Source organism: Thermobia domestica, chromosome 4, assembly GCF_964235325.1.
Source record: "Thermobia domestica chromosome 4, izTheDome1.hap1.1, whole genome shotgun sequence".
NCBI lineage: Eukaryota > Metazoa > Arthropoda > Insecta > Zygentoma > Lepismatidae > Thermobia > Thermobia domestica.
The window spans coordinates 249,502,229-249,530,149 of NC_137457.1; the positions used below are offsets into that span (position 1 = coordinate 249,502,229).

At 36.4% G+C, this 27,921-nt stretch overlaps 1 protein-coding gene across 4 annotated transcripts in view; it reads right to left on the bottom strand.

Moving 5' to 3' along the window:
• Nucleotides 1-27,921, bottom strand: part of Pfk (ATP-dependent 6-phosphofructokinase) — a 118,990-nt gene that overhangs the window by 48,074 nt on the left and 42,995 nt on the right. For all 4 annotated transcript variants that reach the window (XM_081755698.1, XM_081755697.1, XM_081755699.1 and 1 more), the window contains exons 7-10: nt 26,907-27,095; nt 25,983-26,173; nt 18,031-18,118; nt 1,778-1,924 (exon numbers count right to left, since the gene is read on the bottom strand). In XM_081755698.1, coding sequence (XP_081611824.1) covers nt 1,778-1,924; nt 18,031-18,118; nt 25,983-26,173; nt 26,907-27,095 — 615 coding nt within the window. The remainder of the gene's footprint in view (nt 1-1,777; nt 1,925-18,030; nt 18,119-25,982; nt 26,174-26,906; nt 27,096-27,921) is intronic.

Genomic DNA, 27,921 nt, shown 5'->3' on the forward strand with positions numbered 1-27,921 from the left:
GTTGCACTGTGTTAGTTTCTAATGATATATAGTATAGCTACTAGTACAGTAAAGAAATTCGTGTGGCTGGAAGCATCAGAAAGAACGATAAAGTTTATAATTGATATGCATTTCCCTTCATTTGAGTTTTACTCCCAGATCTGAAAATCAGTGGAAAATCATTAAATTCTTAAGAAAAGACCATTCTTTAGAAGATAGATTTTAATTAAAATATTGTAAGTTTATCTCAAAGAAGTTTCGCTACACTTTCGAATTCTCAAATCTCTTTAAAGCCTCAGTTATGGAGAATAAGGTTAGGAGTAAAATAAATAAAAAACATCAAGAATAAACATGAAAGCACATCTGAAAGTATATGAAATGTTCAGCGTAGCTCACTCCACTGTGAGTTACACCATCACTTGACGAATGGCCTTCATCAATACAAAGGACAAAAGGTGTTTTTGCATTAATCTTTCCAAGGAAGACCATTCTTTTTCTTTTTTATATCTTCATGTTATCACAACATGGTTCACATTCACATTCGAATATTGATTTCCCTGAATTTCCATGACTGAGTAGGTAAATTTTCCTTGATGCGCGACATCGCAAACACAATCATTAAGTTCAGGAAATGTAATATATATTAAATCTGTCTCTACCACTCCTATAGCGATAGCTCTCCTTTTCATTTTTCAAAATATTGTACAAAATTACTTACTTATTGTAAATACTTATTATAAGTCAAACTTCCTGTATTTGGAATACAATAAAACATTAATACCAATAATTGTACACTAAAAATATCTTAAATAGTTTAGCATTCCGAATACAGTCATAAACATAAGCAAGTAAACATATATCATGATTTGGGCTATCTTTCTGATTATCCACAAGCAACAAACCTAACTTATTTTCTTCTTCTGTAGCATTTGAATTTTTCATTTACTTTGTTGTTTTCCTTTCTAATCTTGAGAAGTTTTAACATTTTTCGGCGCACCTCAAGTTCCTTTCTTTCTAAAGATAATTTTCTTTTTTCACGCTTTTTGATATCTTTGAATCTGCCTTGATTATTGTTGTTCCTCGTATCTTCCGCGAGCAGCCCTAATGTTTGCTAACATCGCTTGAATAATATAGTAACTTCCTGAATACTTTAGTAATATATGATTGCATTTTTCATTGTTTTCTGAGCAAATAGACTATGTTTGTGTAAATTTTCTCAAGTATGTTTCTAAAACGCACTATCCGAACCTATAGGGGACCAATCTTCATCCCAACCAAAACTCTTGGACATAATAAGCTATCAGTGAATCGAATCACTTATTTGTACCAATACTGTGAACATGAAAATACAACAACTAGAGTTGTGAGCATGAAATAATTTAATTGAAATATTTTATTTGAATAAACTGATTAAATCTAGTAACAGCAATGGAGAGATTGTTGAAAATCCTACTAGTGATAAGGTCACTGCAAAATTACGTGCATCAGTGGGACGTTAATCTGTTCAGTATTAATCTGTCCTATTTGTTGGTGACTCTTGGTACTATTTGACTGTATATGCTATGCATGAGTAATCTAGAAATGTTCATGTAAAAAAGACAAAAGATTTGAATAACCCTAAACATTTTGCGCGGTTTTCAATATCAAAGCGCCGTTTTCTCGAAAATGCACTTTTGTGACATTCCTTCTGTTTTTCTCTTACCCTTCATATAGATTAATCAAAAATTAAAGTTCGAAACAAGTGAAATGATTACTTTATGAATTTTACGTATATTTTTAATTTCATTGGTTTACTTACATTTCCTGCTACCAGTCCTTCTACACCATCATGTATTCCCAATACTGTGTCTCCGCGATAAATACTATTTCTCACGAAAGATCTAACTGCAGCATTCATTCCGCAAGCCGGAGCTCCAATGTGCATTACTGCCAAAGTGTATCCTCCCTGCAAAATAAATACTGATAGTGTAGAAACAAACACAAGAGACACTATAATAAAAAAATGTTTCAAAGTAAAGAACGTGAGAAATTTTCAGACAATAAATAGTTTCATATATTTGAAGATTACACCATTTTAAGTAATGCAAGATATTAGAATTTACTATTAGCTTTATAATACGAAGCACTTGAAGAGCAGTCTTACCAATAAAATCACCTCTCCTCTCAATTCTTATAAATCGTTCAAAGTACAATATTAATAGTTGAATTTTTGCTGTCAACTGTCACCCATTTTCAAAACTAAGGTAAGGAACTATATGTACTGTAGATAGGGATAGAAATGAAATGAAATCTTTGAGTTTTACGTCCCACGGTTATGCTAGTTAGGCTAAAGGAGACGGTAATGATGAGTAATGGATGAAATGGTGGAATGAAGAAAGTGGGAGGAAACGGGAGAACCCCGAGAAAACCCACGCACACGGTGTTTGTCCACCACAAAGTTCACTTGGCGGGGGCTGGGATCGAACCCGGGACCCCAAGCACCAGAGGTGAACGCTCTATCACTGAGCCACCGCGGCCTTTAGGTAGGGATAGAAGTGTGGAAATTAAATGTTTACATGCTTACAATTTTGAGCGTTACATTTAATTTACATTTTTCTATCCCTACCTAAATATTGTATTTTGGACAACTCATAAGAATTCAGGATACCAAAAACGAGCCTCTTTCAGTTTATTAATATTAGTACCTATTCTTTACCTTCAAACCCTTTTGTAAAACACACAAAAGAGAAAAAGGAACATTGATTGTAGATTGTTTTGCTGTTACTTTTGTAAGTAAACTAGCCTGTACGATGTCATTATTATGCGTTATACATTATAAATAATTAGTGCAAAGAAAACTATTATGGTTAATATATTTTGCACATGTCTTGTGGACTCTGGACGGTAACTTGTCAAGTTTTCGCCCACTCACAAATATTTTGTAAATCCTGCTATCTTCTGAGTCTGTCCCTAAATAAACTGAATTTATTAACAGAAATTTTAATGCAAATAATAAAGCTTTTTTTTTATTATTGCAAATAAATATGTTAGATGGAAAGCAAGTCGGCGAAGTATTTATATACAAAGTGTGTTTCAGAATTACTGTTACAACTTGAGATACGATTTGAGATTGAAGTCAAAAAATATTTTATATGAAGAGAAGACCACATTATGTTGCTTCTCAGGTACAACTAAAGAACCCGATTCCCTACAGAATAAAATCCTTTCATGAATGCAAAACCACAAATTCCGTAGTTCATATATATCAGGGTGTCTACTAAAATTCCAAAATGAAATTTCGTGACTTTTTCGTGACCTTTCCCTTACCAAACCATAAAATTTCGTAACATTCTCTAGAGCAAATGTGGGTGCAAATTAGGCCGAATGTTTATGCATGCGATAGAAGCGTGCATTGCTTGCGATTTGGTAACGTCTGGAGTCGACCACAAACATTTTTGGTGGTGAATTTTGACGTTTTATAGAACAAAATTTTTCAGTCTGTACTTGTATTTGTACGTATAAAAAAATTGTAACACAAAAGCTAAATTTCGTGACTTTTCCTTGACTTTTATGACCGATAGACACCCCGTATATGCATTCATATATATTTGTCATGACAGTTTCTTCAGTTACATACTTTCATTTCGTAGCACATACGATAAATACACGTCATACAGGTTAGATTTGAATCGAAAAGCCATTCTAAACAGGATAAATAATTGTCTTTTTGGTTATGTTTCTCCTATTTCATTCCGCAGTTCGAATAGGAAACTTGAACGAATTGTGTTTAAATTACTTACACTACAGTATAACGTAACTATCCATTGCTGTTAGGATATCGGGAGAAGGTATATAATATCTCAACATGTTCGCAGTACCTCTAGACAAGTTTGAACGTCACGAGATAGGCAGGGCTGGGAAACCAGGGATTTCCCAGATTGGGTTGGACTCTGCTGGGTTGTGGTCATATCATGAGATTCGGTAGTTTGTACATATACTAACGGGAGATGAGCTTACCGTAACTCTTGGGCACCATACACACGAGTGTATGGGAGCTCTTACTCGTTACGGATGTCACATTTACCGGTAGGTATAACTGGGAGATACTCAGGTTTGGTCTCTCGCGCAGTGGGCCTATCCGATTATCCATCCAAGGTTAGTACCGTAATGGCAGGAGTAGGGACTACTAGAGAAATAGTGCAACCACCGAGTTTACGCGAGAACCACAGGCTGGCCGTGCTAACGATACTAGCTTTGAAGTAGGACAACAGCTCGGACTCCGTTCTTAAGCAGAGCGAACACTGAGAGTAGTCATTAGATTTCGAATGTTGTTAGGATATACAACAGCAGCACTATTGAAATAAAACCGCATCAATCTTTTGCTTACCGTCAGATCTCAGCTGTAGCTGCATCGCCAGTAGCAATATCATGTGGTGCGGCTGTGCTACCATCGGCGTTGATGACGAAATTCTCAAGCGCTTAGAAGATTAGTATATACATTAAACCACATGAAATGGTGAAAAATAATATAAAACGAATACTACTGGCTTTAAAAGAAGCAATGAGAAATTATTGTTGATAGATGTTACAGGACAACGCTTTCAACCTTTCGGTACCCACGGACAGGCAAAAGATGGAGATATGTTAAGGACTGGCCTAATAGAAAGAACCACATTTAGTGACAATAAGCAAAAATAATTTCGCGGACCGGCGGTTGAAAATCAGTACTATACGATACATTATGAATAACTCAAATATGAACAGTTTTACCTTTTATCACAAAGAAGTTGAACTTCAATAAATAACTTCAGTATGTGGCTAACTGAAATCAAATAACTCCATTTTTTTTTTTTTTTTTTTTAAATTAAGAAGCCTAATTCGTTGCAGGTTTGAGAGTGAGGTTGTTTACAATTTCTTGCAGAAAGATTCCACAAGTAGGTAGGAACTTTCTCAGTTGTACCCAAATTAACAACATCTAGAAGTCATCAACAAAAGTGTCAGCGCATACTGAAACTATCTGGTTGAAGTTCAACTACTACATAATTTGAGGTAAGACATTTATATTTGAGTTACGCAATAAGACAATTTTACAGAAGCTATTCAAGGACTACTCAACATTATCTAATTTACAACGTTGAGAATGCTGTGAACACACATTCATCTATCTTTGCTAGGTATATATTATTCGAGATCTGAGAATTCCTTTCTAGCGTTCACAAGCTTCTAAATTGGTTAGTTTAAATTTTACTTTATCTTACATTTTCTACATCAAATTCTTTTGCGTTATTCGGGTAGATATGTGTTATATACTTTTAAAGTTTACTTTCCCACATATTGCAAGGCCGATTCAGAAACAAACCTGATTTCGGATTTTATATATCTATATACACACTAATTTCGGATTATACGAGGGTAAGTCAACTGAAAACCGTAAAAGTAGAAATAAAAATCCGCATATGGCGCCAGTGAGCTGTAAGTTGGCATGCCTGTTTACGATAGTATGCCGGATGTCTCCTAGGTGGCAGCAGCCGGCAGATGCACAAACACCGGCGCAACAACAGTTCCAAAATGGCAGCCCCACTAGCCACATGCACCAGCGAGGAGCAGCGTTCTGTGATTCGGTTTTTGCGAAGTGAAGGTGTGAAACCGATTGACATTTTTAGGCGAATGAAGGTTCAGTATGGAGATGCGTGTTTGTCACAGTCACAAATCTATGAATGGTGCCGGAAATTTGCAAATGGTGTTAAGTCTGTGGCCGATGCTCCACGCCCCGGCCAGGCTCGGCGCGTAGTGACTCCAGAGACCATTGCAGCCGTTGAAGCCATCGTTTTGGAAAACCGCCGTGTGACAATAGACGAAATTGCAGCATGTGTACACATGAGTCATGGATCGGCACATCATATTGTGAATGATGTTCTCCAGTTTCATAAGGTGTCTGCAAGATGGGTGCCCCGACAACTGACGCCTGAACTGAAACAGCGACGTGTTGATGCGTGCGAAGACCTTTTGTGGTGTGCTGAACGTGACGGTAATGCCTTCCTGTCACGAATCGTCACTGGTGACGAAACATGGGTGCATTACCATCAGCCTGAAACAAAGCGAGCGAGCAAAAAGTGGCGCCACTCCTCATCACCCAAACCCAAAAAGTTTCGGACACAGCCGTCTGCAGGGAAGGTTATGCCGACCCTCTTTTGGGACGAAAAGGGCATCATCTTGGAACACTACACGCCACGAGGAACCTCTGTGACGACCTCTCCGGCCTGCCATCAAAACGAAACGACGTGGATTGCTGTCAGCCGGTGTGCTGCTGCAACACGACAATGCACGGCCCCATACGGCGCGTGCAACGGTTGCGACCATCATAGACTTGAAATTTGAATGCCTCTCACATCCCCCTTACTCGCCAGACCTCGCACCGAGCGATTTCCATCTGTTTGGTCCGCTCAAAGAAGCAATGGGCGGCAGGAAGTTCCACTCCGATGAAGAGGTACGCAACGCGGTGCACGAGTGGTTGCGCCGTCGCCCAAAAGACTTTTTTTCTGCAGGTATTCAGGCTCTTCCGAAGCGCTGGCGGACTTGCATTGAACGAGGAGGGGACTATGTTGAAAAGTGATTTACTTCTGTACCCTGTGTGACCAATAAATATTATTTAAAAAAATAATTATGGTTTTCATTTGACTCCCCCTCGTATATAAACTTATACTCAAGAATAGAATAATATATCAAGTACTGTAGTTGGAACTTTCAAACAAGTTGTATATTTAAAATTCCATCCCAGCATTTGTATAGTGAGATTAAAGAAAATCCTACGACAAAACAAGTCTGGATAGTCATCGGCGAGATTCGTACCTGATATCTCACGAATGTGAAATATATGAACTGATTGCTTATCTATGCCCGTCTACTCGTCAATTCATAACGATTCGTAACCAAGACGTTTCTTATATTCACATTAAAATAATTAAATTAAAGGTTAAACTTTCTCTTATAAAATAACATACTCATACATAAGCTATTCAATAATATAATGTATTTTATACGCTCTTGATATTAGTTACATATGCAATGCTGCATTAAAATCACGGTATTAGTAGATATATTACAATACCTAGAAAAAATAATGTTTTCCAGTATACTACCATCATTTCTTCCTCCTTTAATTTCACTAAATACTAAAAACTCAATAAGGATTTAAGGGAACTGAATTATCTTTTTTTTAACAATTACTGTTTTTATTTTAATTTTAATCATTATACGTACAGAGTTCCTTTAAAGCAGGTTGCTAAGTTTTTTGAAACATTTGTATTTTCAAGCTTTGTGTAGGTAGATTCTCATGCCTTATGTATAAGTAAAATCTATAACAAATTTATAATTTTTAGAGCACCCTCGTGCCTAAAGAGGTTAGCATACGCGCCTTTGGCGTGGGAGAGCCAGGTTCGATTCCTGGCGGGAGCTCATGTGGTTCGGATTCCACGTTAATCAGTAGGTCCCGTCTCACATAGCCTCGCTGCTGAAAGGGACGCTAAACTCAGAATCAAATAAAATTTATTATTTTGAATCCGTTATTGCCAGTCTATATATCATAATCTGCTTGTTTAGTACAAATGTAGAGCCTTAAAAAAATCACATTTCTGCTACAAGCCACCTACTCACAGACTCACAAGCTAACCATTATGTATTACAATAAAACATTACAAAAGAACAAAATATTTACGTTCACGTGTTATGCAACTCTACTTATAGATTAAAAGAAAGTTTTTTTCTTTTCCTTTTTTTTTTTTTTTTTTTTTTTTAAGGCATTTTCCCTTTAGGAATTCATATGCTGAAACATGTTTCCAATATTCATGCACTTGCTATTTTACTCGTTAATTGCAATTATTTCTACACAGAAAAGTGCAAAACATAAACTAAAATATTCATTACTTATAGTGCTAAAGGAAAGACTACATGTAAATTATTAAAAACTAGACTAAACGCCCAATCTACTATAGTAGAGATGAGCACTTTCACCTGTGCCTTGTAAGAAAAAAAAATATTCAGGTACAGTATCTACGCATGAAAATAATGAAGAGACAAGAAAATGGACATATCTGGAAATCAAAGAAATGCAAAAACATTCTACAAAAATGGCTAAAATGCTAACAATTTCTACCAAGAGACTACGGCATACTCATCTACAAAAAAGTACAGATTTTTGGAGATGGTTATGTTAAAATCTTACCTCACCAAAGAAAGTGTCTTGCTAAGAAAAGAAAAATATTGTTTATTTCATAAAAATAATTAAGAATCGTTATATATTTTTTTGGTATTATTTCCTACACATTTAATAAGAACATAATATAGTGCATCGACTTATAAATAACAGTATAGATAATTGTTATTTAAAAATCGTACACTAGGAAATCTGAAGTATGCCCTCCGGAGCATGGCTTTAAGTTTACAGTTAAACATTGCTGTAAACATTTGAAAGGCAATACATTCATTGCTGGAACGTACACATTGGATAATTCTGGGTGCTTTACGGGTGGGTAATTTTTATGAGCATTACAGTTATATAGTTTACAGTGTTTTTAAAACATGTTCCATTCAGAACGATCTACCATTGCATTCCTAGGCAATTTGAAGGTAAGGTACTCCAGCTCGATGAATAATCATACTATATGTGTACCAAGTTATATAGAATTAGTAGTTTTAATTCCTGCTTTTGTTAATTGAAAATCTGATGAAGCCAGATGCAATCTTACAGAATAGTAAGGATTTTTTTTTTTTTTCCGCACTGTCCACATCACCGTAACGTGGGACTTGAGGTGCGACGTGAGCCACACTGACATGCTCTGACAGATCGCACATCCAAGAAAGATTCACCAACGCCAGAACACTGTATGAACGGAACCTCGCAGGTGACAAGTGGCAGTGGATCTTCACCATGGATGAAGGGAGGATGTCTGGACGACATCAATAAGTCACGGGCCATTTTTTTACCGAACCAAGAGTGGGAGCAAGTCTCAGTGGGTCTGCCTTGCAAGAACTATCCACGCGGTTTCATGGTGGTAGCTTGGTACTGCAGTCGGGGTGCACTTTCTCTTATGTGGGTTCCATCGACGATAAAGGTCAATGTGGCTATATCCTTCGACTGTGCAGACAGGAAAGCAGGAACGTCTCCATCCATGTGATGAGACTTCCAGCCACACTACCCAGTCTTCACTGGCCTACTACACATAAAAAGAGACGGACTTGAGTATCAAGATAGTGTCATTCTCATGTGTTCCTGTCAAGTTCCTGGACGCATCGCCCATGTGGTTTAGGTTCGTGAAACAGAGTCTCACAGGGCGCAACCAAAACATGGTAAGTTTTGCTGGCAGCTCAAGTAATAGAGAATCCGCAAGCGGAAATTCTACCAATCCTGTGGATATTTTTCAATGTTGGAAAGTTTTATGTTATTACTGAATTGATTTTTTGGTTAGTTTATTGTTAAGAAGATAAAAGATAAAATCTTCAAATAATATTATCTAACTGACTTAATAATATTAAAAAAGAAAAACGCAAAACAGCAGAAAATAAAAACTTTTAAGAAATATTAATCGACTTTAAAAAACACTAAAAAGCATAAAAACAATAAAAAAAGGCTAAAAGGCAGAAAACACCATGTTCAAAGAGAGAATTTGCTGGATTTCAAAAAGTTATATTGATAATAGTAACTTTTCAGTCATTTTTATTTTCTGCTTTTTAGCGCATTTTTAACTATTTTCTGCATTCTAGAGCTTTATTAAGTCGGTTAACTTGTGTTAGATTATCTGCAGCTACCTTCCTCCCAGTTCCTTGATTTCACGTGAATATCACGTCTTGTCCTTAGAGGAAAAAAAGTCGGCCACTGCTGTTTCCACTTCCGCCCTAGTTGGTGAAGTATTGTGATTTTAGGAAGTATGCCATGGATCGAAACATGTAGTAATCCGAAGGGGCAAGGTCAGAACTATATGCCGGGTATGGCGTCAGTTCGATGATTTCAGGTTCGCGAATTTTTTGTTGCGTTTTTTGGCGCAAGTGTGGTTTTGCGTTACCCTGTTACAGCAGGGTGCTCTTTCGGTTCATACTGAAGGATATTTTTGGCGTAGTGCAGCACACATCCGCTACAACTGTTCGGAATAAAGCTCGACATTGATGGTATGACTGTTAGGAACGATTTTAAAGTGGAAGCATTCCACCACACAGAGCAGCACTTCATGCTCGAAACAGCCCTGTTTGACGACCGCTTTTGGAAGTCGCACTTGCTCAACCACTGTCTTGGCACATTCGGACTTCGGAAAAACAGTGAAAATCTGTTTCAGGAAACTCACACCATATGGATTAATTAGCAGTTGTTGACATACATCTACTCTCCTCTGGGAGTGAACTGTGATCAATTCATGTGGCACAATGTGGTTCCTGATAGTTTTCCCGAGTTCTTGAGTACGACACAGTACAGTGGACTGGGACACCGAGCTGGTTTGACACTCGTCGTGTGCTAGTAGATGGATTTTGCTCAATGGCGTGTCGTACAACCTCAGAATCTGTTACTTTGGGGAGATCGGATCTTGGCCGATCTTCGACATTTTTACAATCTGGGCGAAACTTCTGGAGCCAACGAGTTGCTGTACTGTGGCTCACTGCACCCTTCACCTTTCGCATGACAAATGGTTTGGGTTGCTGCCACAGTGTTAGGCCTGTGTTGGAACTCATACAGTAACAGTTCATGTATGAGATGTTGAACACTCACCTTCATTGCCACTAAAACCCGGCTGAAGAAACTGATGAAGTGCCAGCCTCTATGTTAAATAGTTTGTTTGCCACGTTTGTACTTACGATTGATCATTCCTCCCTTTTGGGTTATGAAAATGCTGCAAAACTTGGGACTAATCTTGTAGGTATGTACCTAAGCTAAACATAGGACACTAACTTCATATAGGAAGGGTAGGCCCACAAAACAAGGAAGAATGATTCTTTTAAAAATCGCACTACGCGTTCCAAATTTATATGTGAACATACAATGTAGCAGAAAATATTACTGAGCCGTTAAGGAGAGTCATGGTCTACCTCCGAAGATTACTATCACGTCCTAATGAAATTTACACGGGACCAACGGAAAAGCATATCCTTTCAAACAAACAAAGCTAAAAAAAAAAAAAAAAAAAAAAAAAAAAAAAAAAAAAAAAAAAAAAAAAAATTAAAATTCAAAATACGTGAATCTATGCCGAAATTGGCGTCAACACACTCACAGTATATTGTAATTCTTTGAACATTTTCGGAAGGAGGAAAGAACATAAAGATTAATGCATAGTACTTTTCTTTGTGAATAGCATCGTTGTTTTATTAGGGTTTATATTAAGTCCTCTTTTAAGACTACGTTTTTGTATGGTTGATGTTAAAATAAATTCCCTGACTCCTTTTTCCAACTTGAGATATTATATATTCTTTTGAAAATTTTTCATGTATTTAAATTTTTATGAATAAATATGAAAGAATTAGAAGACTGAAGACTGAATACCGGAGTCAATTTCAATTATTAATATATTAAAAACATTAGTGAATTTGTTTTAAAATTATTTCCAAAAACCTCTATTTGTTGACTAGCACAAGCAAATAATGAAATATTTAATTTAAGATGCAATGACAAATAATTTTAGTACTGTATTTCAAAATACCTTAAGTTACTTACCTTTGACAAAACATACTTCAGCAGCAAACGAAAAGAAATAGATTATTGTATGTTAGTATTACATAAAATGATTTTTAAAACAAAAAAGTCTAAAACGATAAGAAATCATTATTATTGGAATTAGGAAGGATTTCTTAGTTTTTATTTACCAAATGCATAGCTTACTGTGACATCGAATATTCTAACATCTCTGGAGTTGACTTTGAAAGAGAATACTCACCGAGCAAAGATTCAAAAATTAGTTTCCAACTTACTACATAGGTTAACTACTACGCTGTAAGTCCCTCCCGAGACCAATCCCTCACTCTCATTCTTGATTCCCGATTTTCTATTTCTTACAACGCGTGGAAAAAGTCATTATCTACTTTTTATTATCGAACATCTGCATACAAAGTCATACATCCATATAGGTGTAACATTGTATAATAAAAATACCTGGCTATATAAAGGATAAGCATAAAGAAAAGTTACTTTGTCAACTTAGTGCGCACACAACTATTAAAAACACGTTCTGCACAGTACATGAATATCTAAGCAGCTCACAGTATAACTGCCCAAAAATTATTAAATTATTATCATTATTATTATTATGATTAATAATAATAATAATAATAATAATAATAATAATAATAATAATAATAATAATAATAATAATATAACCATTATAAGTCGCTTTAACAGGTTACTAGCCAGAAGCCTGAGAGTTCTATGTACAAAGAACGTCTATTAAATAATGAGATTGAAGCTATCTATGCATTAGGTGGTGTGAATAAAATGTCCGCTCTGACGTTTCAAGGCCAAACTCACATCAGCAACACAACACAGGGATGGGCTAAAGTCACGTATTTTATGTCAGAAACTCAGTATACTCTCAGCAAATAGGCTTGGGTACCCAGGCAGTGCGCTACTGAACAGGGTCGTATGAAAGTGCGTCATGGAGAACTCATAACTGCGAGTAATTTTCCTTCACGATTTCAAACTGGGACATTCTGCACTTCAAGCAGCAAAAAACAATATCAGTGTATTTGGGCCAGGGATGGCGAATAAACACACTATTCGCAATTGATTTGTTAAATTTCGTTTCTGGGCCATAGCACTGCAAAATAAGCCCAGTAAGTATTGGCTAACATTATGTTCGGATGAGCTCTCCAGAAACACCGCGGAAGCTTTCCCGCGGCAAAGTGTTCGTACCATTGTAGACGTGTTGGGTACACACCATATAAATGATTCGGTGGCTCCGTGCAATCGATAAGGTGAACAAGTAGGTGTCACATGAGTTGATATCAGCCAACAAGAATGAGTGGCTGAAGAAGTGCAATTCTGTGATGGTATGGAGTAAGCGAGAAGGTTTTCTGCATCGAATTTTCATTTCTGATGAAAAATGGATTAGCCACGATAATAGTAAGATGTCAAAACATAGATCAGATAGCTATCAACGTCCAGAACGGTTTCCAAAATTTGAAGAATGTTTTATTGCTTATATGGTGGTCTATGGTGGGGTGGCCCATCATATCTATCTTCGTCGAGAAGAAATTATAACTATGGATGATTATAGTACTGAATTATACGAAAAGTAATACAAACTTGTCCTCAAGCGTAGAGCAATGACCAAAGAGACCACTTCATACTGCACGAAAATGCAGACTCATGTCACGCACTCTCTTCATGAGTTGAAGACGCTTCCTCATCCACCATATTCCCCGACATCTCTCCCACGGACTTCCACTTCTTGGAGATCTCGATCACCTCTTGAGAGAAGAGCCTTCCCTCATGATTGGGCGGTGCAACGTGCGGTTGAGGATTTCTTTGCATCGGAGACTTTAGACTTATTTCGCCATGGAAACCAATCGTTGGCTGAGTGATGGCAAAAGTATGTAGCTGGAGATGGCAACTATTTTGATTAACCAGGTATTGTATTGTTAATTTTTCCCCTTTGCAAATGAGGAACCTGGAACTAACATTTCATTTGCACCAACCTAATAAAGAAAAATGTTTTCCAATCAGCTGCTCCAGTTTGCTATGACAAAGGAGATAAATGGAAACGAAACATTCATTGGCAGCAATTTACATTATAAAGATACCATTTCTACATTTGTAGTGCACACTATGTAAAGTATTTCCGCCCATAATGAGTGGTGAAAATTATATGTGACCAAGTTTCCGTGTCACATACTGGAATAAGCTAACATCCTGCGATTATGCTCTGAATGTTCAAGGAGACAAGTAACATCAGGTCGTCCAAAATGTATTGAGCCTTCTGTGGAGGAGATGGTGTTAATGTCCTAAATCTCAGGGTATATGAGTCGCAGCGGGTCAGACCTAACGTCGTTTGACAGCTGACAGTTTAAGATAGTAGATGGAAAAAAGTGTTGGAATTCTTATAATAACACGTAATGTATTGTCCCGTGAAGATGAGTAACTTTCCCCAAAACTGCGCTATATTTTACCATTTTATTTCGATAAAGGCTCAAACGATGTGCAGGCCCGTGAAGAAATTTGTGCTGTGTTGGGCAAGATATGTTATCACAAGCAACATCCAAAAGATGGTTCAGTCGCTTTCATTTGAAAGTCTCGATGTCCAAGATCCTCCTCGCAGTGGACGACCAATCAGAGCAAAAATGGATGACATTTTGGCAAAGTAGCGCACACCAGTATATAAGCAGTTATGACATCAGTAATGATCTAAACATACATCACAAGCAGTGATACACTATTTGGAGAAGGTATGCTGCAAAAAGATTTTCTATGTTTGGGTGCCACATGATCTGATTCAGAAACATTTACTTAATCGAATTTCCATCTGCAAATCTCTACTGAAACGTAACGAATTCAAGCTATCTTTGAAGCGGCTTATCACCAGAGATAAAAAGTGGATAACCTAGGACAACAATGTGCGAAAAAAGATTGTGCTCGAAGAGAAGAGAAGCTTCATAGGAGCTGTAGCAAAGCACACACTGACGCTCAGAAAGGTTATGCTGTGCGTTTGGTGGGATTGGAAAGACATTATCCATTACGAGCTGCTGTCGCTGGGCAGAACGATAGACTCGGGCCTATGCTGTTGACAATTAGCGCGAGTACACCTATCGTATACCACGTTAACAATACCAGATTGCATACATCTTTCATGACCAGTAAATTGAGAACTTGGCTGACAAGTTCTAATGCTTTTACCGTTTGTTTGTTTTGGTCTCTGCAGAGCTCCCTGAGCGGTGTTAAGTTAATTTCAAAAGAGATCTGTAAAAACCACGTGTTCCATATATATAAAACCAGAAACCACAGAAGTTCTATAGTAACGGGATCATGATGATGCCAAAAAAATGGCAGAAGGTCATAGAACAAAATGGTACACATATGGTTCGTAATGTTATTTTCAAATAGAAATAAATATTTCTAAATTTTGACCTCAAAAGAATCAATATTTTTTCAGACAGCCTGATACATATGAACAATGAAGAAAAAGGTGATGTAATAACAATGAGAGGAAAGAAGAATTTTGAGAAATCTCACGAACGCAAACTTGTCTATCAGAAACTGATATGTAGTCTGGATCGAATCAGTAATTCCTCACAGGAAGGAGAAGGAGGTGAGACAGAGAATTACTGAACCATCAGGTCCTCTTAATATAAATATTCTAGCAAATAAAATACTAACAACAGATATATTTTGTAATATTTATATTAGCGAAATAACTTGTGTTTACAGAAAATGCATACATAGTTTCAGTTTTACTGAAGCTAGTTCATTATACCAATTGAAGGTCTTTGGTAGCCTCACGGTTTATTGTGCTTGCTTTTGGAACAATGAAATGAAATCTTGTACATTGCACAATTATGCAGGCTAGGGTAAAGAAGACGATGATGATGAGAAATGGATGAGATGGTGGAATGAAGAAAGTGGGAAGAAAAGGGGGGAATCACGAGAAAACTCATGGACATGGTGTTTGTCCATCACAAAGCTTACTTGGCGCGTGCTGGAATCGAACCAATGACCCCAGGCACCACTGAGCCACTGCGACTCCTGCTTGCTTTTGGTTCGCATGTTAAACTCCCTTGGGAGTTTCTTTTCGAATAGCACGTGAAGTAGTGTTTTGGATCCTAGCTTAACAATACGTTCCGTACTCTTCATATGTTGGTGCATGAAAGCATATCAGTAGCGGCTCGTGCTTTGAATTTTAGGTGGTGCACAATATATGACCTCGTTTTACATTATTATTGATATTATTATAAATAATAATAATAATTTAATAATAATAATAATAGTTAGTACAAACAATATTAACGACTTCTTCATGGTATACTTCTAACATGCATTGGAAAAGACCATTCTGTATGATTTTTGACGTACCCTTAAAAATTGTTGCGGTTTCTAATGACTCTTGAGAGCGCTGTCAAGTTCAGCGCTGAAATTAATTAATCCACTAAATACGCATGGATTTGAAGAAGAGTCTGTTTCATCATGTTCTCTTAAAGCCAGTTCGAAGACTCCACAAAATCGAATTGATGATTATATTGAGCACGTGCCTGTTTTGCGACACTTTTTGATTGTGATTCTCAATGGACCGCTTATAACCATCATCTAGTTGAGCAGCAATATCCACATTTACCAACACAGTGAGGTTAACATGTTTCATATGAGCTGACGAATGTTCTTTCTTTTTTCTTTTTTTATGCAGATGCTGGATATCAACAACACCTTTTTTACTCTATGCATCTTCCCCCACCCCGAACAACAAACACGAAAAACAAAACGCATTTTAAATTTCACATCCGCATAACCACTTATGCTGTTCGTACAAGTTGAGATTAAACTTTCTTGTAAATATTTGTTTCTGACTTCTAATTATTTGCGTTAAATTGAGAGTCGGAATCGGCCCTCCGATGTTTTTCACAAGTAGGTTTGCTTCTAAAGTTCTTTTTGAAAACGGCTCATTCAACAGAGACGTTACAAAATTCATTGTCACTTCATGTATATCAGGGACAGACGCGTAATACCCAAGTACAGCAACCATCCCAATGTACAACAAAGACCGGCACACGCACCCACACAATAATAGAAAGTACGAACAGATTCAACAATTTGATCGTGAACATAGTCCCGTCCGACTCCAAATACATGATTTTTCCGGTGTGATTTGTTTTACGCCAAAGAGAAGTGCTATTCCCTATTTAAGCAGCCAAAGGCATGGGTGATAGTAGGCGGAAGAGGAAAGTGAAGAAAGACAAGGGTTTCCTACATTGGTCAGTCAAGTTGAGGACAGGTATTGCAGTCCCCTTTAAAATCTCATCCTTTCCCCCCATTAACCCTCTTTTTCTAAAAACTATTCTCCAATTCTCTCATTCCTTTCCATGCATATATGAAAAGGAAAACATTCTCTCTATGCTGCCAAATTTATACTCATTCAAACACGAATCTATTAACTACTGATACCCTCAATCTGTCTTCTCTCTTCACGGGGTCGCTTTTACTGTCTCCTTAGCTGCCTTGACCTTACTTGGTTGACAAAACCAATAGTTATGACCACTTGGCAATCTCGAATTTAGGCAAGGTGCAAGTTTTTTTTTTTTTTTTTCTTCTGTGTATGACTTGGAGCGGACCATATCCCTTCAGGCGAGAACCGTGTCAACCAATATTGCAGGGAGAAAGATGGTGAAGAATTTCCAATTCCAAAGCGTTGTTTTGGAAAAGTTGTTTTTGTTGGTAGACTTGCTTGCAAAAGATCTGCAAACATATAAGATTCCAATGAGGCACTATAAGGATTCTCGCACCTCGCAACCCCCGCTGCTTGTCAAACTCCCAAGCAGAAAGCTATTAGCCAGCCCCGTTTCAAACGCACTTCTTTAAGGAAAGATGATGTTAACAATAAAACGAAAAGTGATTTAGCATAAATAAAAAATGAAAATATTGGAAGGAGGTTTGTACAAACATGCAAACATTATGAGAAACCGCCACTGAAGCGTATATCAAAATTGCAATCCTTGCACCTATTCGTACAGTATATTTATGATGTACAGTTGGTATATACCTTCTCTCATTGTTACTCGCCTACCTTAAATGAACACTTGAACAGGTATCACCATTACATGAAAGATCCCAGAAACGCATAGAAGTCATCTTATGAAAATAATAGTTCAATCATTATCAAAATGAATACATTAGTGTTTTGTTTGTCACCGACAATAATAGCAGTCAGAATCAAGAATTTTGTTCCGATAGAAAATAAGTTTCGAATTTCTCATATCCTTCCTAAATACAATAATTATTTTGTAGCCAAATAGGTACACACATTTCGCCACAACAAGAAAAGAATTTTGTGACTTTCATTAATGGACTAAAAACTTGGTTGCAAATTCACAACAGTAAACAATGTCAAATGTACTCACGACTCCTTTTCCACTTTCATCGAAGGCAGACTTAGGTGGCTTCAATCTTGTTAGTAGCTTGTATGTTTCCAAATTGCGAGCAAAACTCCTGTTCAATGAGAAACATCCATATAAAAACAATTCAGAAAAAAAGCGATGCCATATGTAGAACACATACATAAATATAGGTTGGCCAGATACTATTCTTTTTTCCTCTTCGTGAAAAATATCTTAAATATAAAATTATTTTGGGACCTATTCCATTTGTGAATAGCACTGTAAGTCTAGGTGGACACAACAAGGATTTCGAATTTTACAACAGACGTGTCTGAATTGTACAGTTGCATTGTTACATACTGGCATAAATTGCACAACAGAAAACTGGTAGAGACATAGGCAAACGATTTTGAAGCAGTACTCACCTCAAGAATGTTGATGTAATTTGCTAATGTTAAGCTATTTATTTACCTGTTTAGCTTTCCCAACCGGGTTATATATGTAAAGAAAGTTATAACGCATTATTAGTAACAAACTCATGATATATAAATACTTAAGAGATATTCGGTATACATATGATTCTAATGACAGTAGCTAAAAAAAAAAACTTAGGGACATGATTACTGACACAACAAACGGAATAAAAAATGTAAGAAGCACAGATCGAAAATACTTCGTTTAGGCGCTAGAGATGTCGAAATATACTGAAATGAAATCAACTGAAATTTTTAGTTTTATATCACATGTTTATGTCTTGTAGGCTAAAGGAGAAGGATAATTAACGAAATGGAATGGGATATTTGAGTTTAATGCTCTATGATTATGTCCTTTAGGCTAATGGAGACAATGAAAGCAAGTGAATGATAATGGAAGAATTAGCGGAATGAGAATGTGGGAAGAAACGGGAGCCCCTGGGAAAACCAACGGGCACGATGTCCGCCACAAACTTACTTGGTCGGGGATCGAACCAAAGGCTTCAAGCACCAGAGATGAGCGCTGTATCACTGAGCCACCATGCTTTCTATTGAAATTAATTGCTGGGCCAATTTGGAAAAGCCATTACTTATTTGGCTAATTATTAATTCCTAAAATGGATAAATAAATACATTAAACTAAAGAAATGAGGCAAAAATGAGGCATTTACTTTATCTAAACGCCAACTACAGCAACTAAAGCCAACTAAATCTCTAGGATTAGTTTACGCTAAACTATTTGAAGATTGGGAACTTTGAAAGCGATTTACTAACACAGTATTCTTTCTCTTAGAATGAAAAATACGGAAGATCTTCCACTACCTTAAGCATATCAACTTCGTAACATCTCTTTTATTGTATATTTTGATATAGAGCATATACGTTGATTCTACGGATATGATTTTCTGTGTTGATGTTTAAGCACCGCTAGTAATCTAACATCTAATTACAATTCTAACATTTAAACAAAGTATTTTACGATCCATAGCTAACAGAACAATTTCGTTCCATTTGTTCTCAAGAGTCAATTCCAAAAGTTATGTACCATCATTTAGATTCATTTTGCATAAATATATACCGTAATACAGATAACTAAATATAATGATCTTAAAATACCAGTACGAGTCATAAGTTTGTGGCGATTAGCGTTACTCAGGCCTCTACACTGTTTTAAATAAACAGCACAGTTTAAGGTGTACAGGTCATAACTTAGTCACGTGTTGTCTTATTACATAGGTAACCACATGTCGAGCCAAACATTCTGCACTTATCAGTTGTAACGAAAATATCGGAGGAAAACTTTCACTATAAACAAAAGGCAGCAAAACATCAACAGTGAGGAAAATTTGTACAGCACAAGATGGAGGGACGGTGCACTCCTAAGCGCAATTTGTTCTGCGATGCTACGCAGATGACCAAGATCCACCAATATAAACATCCAACTGTACAATATTGCAGAGTATTGAAACTATCATCTAACGCTTAAGAAAGTAAACCTCGAACCACCGTCGTTTGCCATATCAGTCTGTTTCATTCCAAGTGATTTCCAATGGTTTTCCAGTAAGATAACCTTAGCTATTTCTCTCTTTCTACCTCTTTCGAAAACTGCTGCAAATCTACACAGCATGTTGAGGTCGAAAATTCTAGCAATGATAAGAAATGCATCTTCCTTTGTTATCCTGGTAAAAAGCAGAAGCACGCTGAACTTTGAGTTTATTGTTCGAATTAGATAGCGAAGCTCATAATTTCGCAGAGTTTGTATAAATATACACGTATTGACCACAAACAGAGTTCTGATCAAAGCCAGTTTTATGTTTGATGAGACCCTAAGCTATTGAAGGTAATGGGCCCTTTATATATCCAGCTATCCTTTATCAATGACAAAATGTGGCTGTTTTTGTGCTGAATATATGCTATATGGTAATTTCTGGACATTATATATATATATATATATATATATATATATATATATATATATATATATATATATATATATATATATATATATATAATGTTCAGAACGTAAGCACCCTATATACATAAATAAACAAACTATTGATATTTTAGGAAGCAGAAAGGATCCTATTACTTATATCGTACGAGCACACACAACACAAAATATGGAGCGTTCACCTCTGGTGCGTAGGGTCCATAGTTCGATCCTCGTTCGCGCCAAGTGAATTTTGTGGTGGACAAACACCGGGAAAGTGAGTGTTTCTTCTGGCTCTCCCGTTTCCTTCCACTTTCTTCATTCCATCATTTTATTCATTTCTCGTCATCACCGTCTCCTTTAGCCTACTCGGCATAACTGTGGGTTGTAAAACTGAAATATTTAATTTCATTTTTCACAACAAAAAACATTGTTGCTGTACGCAGGTTTAATTTTATGTTTTTCAATCTTAAATTTTGGAAATGTACATCCAATTTTTTTCTTTAAATTTCTTAGGGATCTCCAAGAGAGTGGTGCCCTAAGCTACAGCTTGCTTAGCTTACACCTAAATCTGGAACTGGTTCTGATTTATATGATAAGCAAAGCAGATTAGCTATGGACCTCGTTATCAATAAACTTATAGTCATATACCTATATTAGTCATATACCCAGATCCAATCTTCCCTACTGAAAATTGTTTTAAAAATATCGTTCGATTCCACGTTCTATAAGCGACATCATCGTAGTTCTTGGTCATAATTCTGTGGCTTGGATCTAAAAGGGCCAATTTCACTTTTTGGCGAAAATGAAATTTCAATTTTAACGTCTCTAAATGGATATTTTCTTTCCAAGAAGACCAAATGTCAATATGGAATAATAACAATAATAATAAAATATTTAAGTTTAACGTACTACGTTTATACCTGTTAGACCAAGAGAGATAATGATTAAAGCAAGTGAATGATGATGAAAGAATTAGTGGAATGAGAAAGAGGGAGAAAACCGGAGTACTCCCAGATTACCCACGAGCACGATGTTTTTTTTATACCAGAAACACTTGGCTGGGAATCGAACCAGGGGCCCCACACACCAGAGGTAAGCGCTCTACCACTGAGCCAACGTGCACCAAATGGAACAATTGAAATTTTCTATTTGGAAAGATGTTTGAAATATTTTCGAACAAAAAATTGAAAGAAATCTCAAATGCGTTTTTCTTAAAATCGTAATTTGTGGAATTGCAGGGTATCTATTAAATGTTTCCTTTTGAACTGCAGATTCTTTCCAAGTTTTTCCAGGAGTATCTATATTATTTTGTAGGTTTATATTTTCTTATATATATATAAGAAAAAAGTTGTTATTGTTAATAACTACTACCAAAAGGCCGGTTGAGAAAAATATGCAGTCAATAATACAAGCAGAGTTCTCACCTTAACTGCCGTATGATTCATACACCTAGGTAGTAGTAACTTTTGGAATTTTGCTTTGAAATGAGGACGTTCTAAAAATTATTAACTAAAATTCTACGCATATGTTAATTTATATGATTACGTATTACCGCATATTTTCCTTGGTTGCGGAAGATCAGTTAATAGTCATACAATGGATCATCATCATTAATTCACCGAAAGTACGAAAACACATACACAGAGTAAAATATACAGAATGTTAATGGGCTATACGGACAAACTGAAAGACTTGATTTTTCATATCGAAATAAGAAAATAAAGCTCATATGGACCTGTCGGGAAAAGTCCATAGCTCCAGTACTAGGGTAGTCCAGATATGTGAAATAAAACTACATTTGAACACGCGTTATTTCTAACTAGAAAAACCGTGGAGGAGTGGCCCATATCAGCGTAAAGGAAGTCTCATATAATACGCCATCCAAAAATACATATTTCACCAATGTGCAGTCTGCGCAAGGGATTCCCTACAGGGCATACTTTCCAGACATGCTCCTAACTGAAATCCCAGACATGTTATGATTTCAGGGTGGATTCAATAGACACGGAATGCTTCGACGGGAAGTCTGAAGTGTTAGGGACCACCAGCTCCACCGTTGCTCGTATTCGAAATAACGCGTGCTGCGATGTATTTTGTCACGGTTTATTTCAATATTTTTCAAGTGTAAGCGTGAAACAAAACATCGCAGCAGGCATTATTCTGAACACAAGGGATCAAGATGCTGACGGTCCCTAATATTCCGAGTTTCAGCCGAAGTATTCTGCGTTCCCTGCTGTCAAGGTTTACCTTTTGCTTATTTCTACCTTGAATTCAAGAGCATTTTTGAAGAATAATGTTGGAGTTATGTCTAAGAATTATGCCACGTAGGGAATCCCTTACGCACCCACTGCACATTACTGAAATATACCTTTTTGGTTGACGTGTGCGTGACTTTATTTACGCTGATATGGACCGCCACTACACTTTTTCTTTCTTTCCTTCTTTTCTTTTCTTTTCTTTTCTTTTTTTTTTTTCTTAATTCAAAATATAGCATGTTGTAATTTAGCTTTTCTACGATTTTGGATGGCCCTAGTTTGTAGTTCGGCATTTTTCCTCATAGGTCCATATGAACTTTTTCTCTTATTTTGTTGCGTGGAATCATCTCTTACAATTTGTCAATATAATTCATTAGCAGCACCCTGTATATATTTGCTACAAAAAAGGAGTGACTAACAAAATAGAAACAGAGTCACGTATTACAGAATAAAAATCTTCCGGTTTTTCTTTTTTAAGTACAACCAGGCTAAACTTGATCCAAAGGTAATATCCAGAAGTTCTTGAATTGAAAGAAGCAATCCTAGCTACCCAGATTAATTTTGTACTTTGTGCTTGTAGAATAATAATGTAAGTAACAAAAATAATGTGTTAAAATTGGATATTTTTGTATAATATTTTCTATGTTTTTATTGATTTAAAATTAATTTTCTTCGTGCACTTTCTTGTACAATTTATCAAAAGTAGTTACATAACGTGGCAACTTTGAGAAATATCCATGTTTTGATTACATTCCACCGTTTTAATGTTTTACAGGTCACTAGACACCCAGCATTGGCTCTCTTAGATCCAAGCTGCAAAATTTATTATTGAAATGAGCAAATTTTTGTCTTCCTCCCTGTAACAGAAAGATCTTCTACGGAGCTCCATGTGTGACCAAGTTCAGCGAAGGATAAAACCTCAAATATCCATTATACTATAGATATTTATGCCAATGTACAGTTCAATACTTGTGACTAGCATTAGAGATTGACCCAATATTGGAGACTAGAAGCAGAATTGACACGAAGGAGACTACACGAATCAGTCAGTTTCTTGGCTTTGAAGAGAAAGCTTTCCGATGAGCTTTTACTTATACAATAAGGACAATTCGAGATCAAGGATTTCCTTCTGAAAACAAAGTCACCAGAAACAAGGTAGAACTTTTCCTTGAGGTCTTTTGACCCTTGTTCCATTTTCTCTTACTTGGAATGTAATTTATTCCCCGTGCTTGTTCTCTTTTACAGTTCTCTTCTTGTAATACACTTTCTGCTCACCCGTTTCTTTGCAAGGGGCCGCGGTGGCTCAGTGGTAGAGCGTTCACCTCTGGTGCTTGGGGTCCCGGGTTCGATCCCAGCCCTTGCCAAGTGAACTTTGTGGTGGACAAACACCGTGTGCGTGGGTTTTCTCGGGGTTCTCCCGTTTCCTCCCACTTTCTTCATTCCACCATTTCATTCATTTCTCATAATCACCGTCTCCTTTAGCCTAACCTGCATAACCGTGGGACGTAAACCAAAGATTTCATTCCAGTTTCATTTCCGTTTCTTTGCAGTTCCAGTGACGGATTCCCAAAAAATTCATCTTAAATAATTTCGAAGCATTATGTGTTAAATATTCTTATGTTGCCCTCTCACTATAGTAGAAAAAAAAAAAAGCAATAATGAGTTTTAATCCCACGGAGGTTAAAAGGGACAAATGATTTATGAAAATGAATGATCATGAAAGAATTGGTAGAAAGTAAATGTGAGAGAAAAAGGCAGATAATCCTAAGAAAACCCACGGATACAATGTTGCTTATCACAAACTCACTTAGACTAGGATCGAACCAGAGACCCCTACCACCAGAGGTGAGCACTTCACCATTGAGCCATCGTGGCCTCCGGGTGGTCGGGAAGTCTATGTATCTGAAATTAGCATCGCATTCCTCCCTATAAATTCTTACAAACCAGTTCGGTGATTAGTCTATGTACCTCAAATTAGCACACTGCATGCCTCCCTACAAACCAGTTCGGAGATTATTTCAGTTAACTCAAGTTCCGTACGCCATGGCATACACGACTGTGAAAACAGTACAAATCTGCACCAGGATTTCAAATCTGAAGATCCTAAAACTGTTTGGTTTCAAGGTAGAATGAGCGTTTCTAATCCTGTGACATCCACAAAGAGAAGGTTTTTCCCCTATTTTGAAAATAATCTTCAAGACACAACAGCAATGCTACTACGTTGATAACGCTTTTATAAGCACTTGGATGTGTACGAAAATCGCTAATAACGCTCTAGTTGATTTTCTCGCCAATATTATTTCTTATTGACGGTACTGATGGAATTTCGGGCCACTGTCTACTCCTTCCTTAATAGCAATAGGAGAAAATACTTAAGTACATTGGCAACAAAGTTTTCAATGCCAAGAGTAAGTTCATTGTTAGTTTTTGACCTTAATGATCGAGATTGGGATTTCAAATACTGTTTTACCTGAGCAATTCGATTTTTATAAACGGATTCTTCAGTCAATTAAGAAAACAGAGAAATAGAGTTGCACAGCGACTTTTCACCATTCTAGTATTTTTAACACTTTTGAAGACAAACAAGCTCGGACCTGTTCGTGAAAAATTTACGCTCAGTTTGACCTTTTTATTCTTATTTTTTATTTATTTAGATTTGAAACACACAATATTAAGCTATTAACAAAGCAAACAAATAAATATAAATGCGAGTCACAAAGACGAATACGCCCTCTGTCCTACATGTAAATTTTTGAAGGACAACTATAATAAATGTGTAACTAACTACAGAGTGTTAACAAATGAAAAATTAAAAGAATATGTGCAAGAACCAGTATATATATATATATATATATATATATATATATATATATATATATATATATATATATATATATATATATATATATATATATATATATATATATAGAGAGAGAGAGAGAGAGAGAGAGAGAGAGAGAGAGCAAATTAGCGCAGAAGAATTCAGAATAGATAAAGAAAGAGCAAAATATAGATGAGAACTATGATCTTCATCTTCGAAGTATAGTGACTTGACAAAAACACCAAAAAGTCACACAGGTGTTGAAATTATAGTCTTACAAAGGAATACATATACGCAAGGCAGAGTACGTAAATCCTTTTACTTATACGTAAGTGCGTATAATACAAAACGAAAACCTTGAACCTCCGAAATTTTATACAACAGTTACTATTCTTCGCTATGCAATATGCTACATAAAATTGAAACTTAATAGTAATTTGCTACAAAAAACAAAATTGGAAGAATAAAAAAAATGTTGATAAAAAAATTCTTACCTTCCTCTCAACTGAACAGCTAAATCCCATTGTTTATCTGCCATGGCTTTAGCAACAGCTTTCGTCTTCTCCACACACGTCATCAGCGGTACTCTCACAGCTTGATTGCCATCAAGAGATACAACACATGCCTCTGTTTCAGGTGTAGCTTCCATCAACGCCATTACGGCTTCGGCACCCATTCGACAACCCTAATAAAATATAGCTTAAGAATTATATTTTACGTAAAACGTTAATTATTTATTAGAAGATATGATTTTACACATATTTATATAATTTGTAATTTGGTGCGTGGGGTCCTTGGTTTGATCCTAGCACGCACCAAGCGAGCTTTGTGGTGGTAAAACACCATGTGCGATGGTTTTCTCGGGGTTCTCTCGTTTCCTTCTACTTTTCTCATTTCAGCATTCCGTTCATTACCATCATGATGACCTCCCTTAGTCTCGGAGCATAGCAGCTGGACATTAAACTCAACTCAAAAAGAAAAGAATGTGTTACCCTGTTTCACAATGTCTACCGCCTTCGTCAGTACTCTGCAAATATATATATATATATATGTCTCGTTGAAAAATAGTTAGGCTTAAACTCTTGGTAATGTAAATTTCTTGTACTCAAAAGAACTCTTCTTTTGAATAATCTATGCAGCGAACACTTCGCTCTAGAATTTCCTTTGTAACGGTAAATGCAACGTAATTGTTTTGCACAACTGTGTTAACCACTAAAAAGCATTTGAAAAGTTGTTACAATTTTACACTTAAAATATTACTTTTTTTCTTTAGTTGCGATTCAATTATTTGAAATTTATGTTGAGCAATAGCTACATACCGTTATGAATTTTTTGAAGCTCCCACCTACCAAAAGAAAAAAAAAAAAAAAAAAAAAAAAAAAAAAAAAAAAAAAAAAAAAAAAACTTCCTCTCCTTACCAGAATTCTATCAAATGCAGATGGACTTCCTCCTCTTTGAACGTGACCTAGAACAGTTATCCTTGTGTCTTGTCCTAAATTGTCCACAACAACCTTCTTCACTTGTTCAGCTGAAATCGGCTTTCCATCACGATCAATGGCTCCTTCAGCCACAATAATGATATTTAATCGCTGTCCTGAGGCACGCTCCTAATATAGAAAACATAACACAATTACAACTGGAAATAATTAGGAATTTGTACACATTAAATGAGAACACAACTAGGGTCTTACATCCTAAGACTTAGTTTTCAACTGAAAACTCATAACATATTTCAGAAACTCAAATATTCAACAGGCAAACTCGCCTAAAGATCTGAAACAGACACAGAAACAAAGTAGTTCAATGATAAAAGTATGTTTATGGTCGCATAGTTATGTAGTCTAGACTTAAAAAAAAAAAAAAAAAAAAAAAGTAGATGGTAAATTATAGTGAAAGAATGAAAGGTAACGAAGGAACATCGAGAAAACCCAAATATACGAAGCCGTCCGTACATTTATACATCTAGGTTCGAATTTCCAACCCTTCGCATTAGGCATAAGAGCCACAGCTATGTCATCTTGTCACCGTTTACCCAGGTAGCTTAGAAACATGTTTCGGAAAAACGAACAGTTTACATATTGACAAAGTAATTATCTATTGTTATTCAATACTATAGAACGTGCGAACGCATCATAATCATTATCACCGGGGCAGAGGTAGATCAGTGGTGTGGTGCTATTCTCTAGTTAGACTCCAGCTCCCGCCAAATGGACCTTTCGGTGGACAAGCATCGTGTGTGGGGATTTTCTCGGTATTCTTTTGTTTCCTCGCACTTGCTTTATTTAATGAATTTCATCATTATCATCTCCCTTAGTCTCGAAGCATAATAGTGGAACGTTAAACTCAATAATAATAAAACTACATATGACTTGAAAAAGGAAGAATTGTCTACCGACTTTACACACACAATATCAATTACTGCTGGAAATGTCC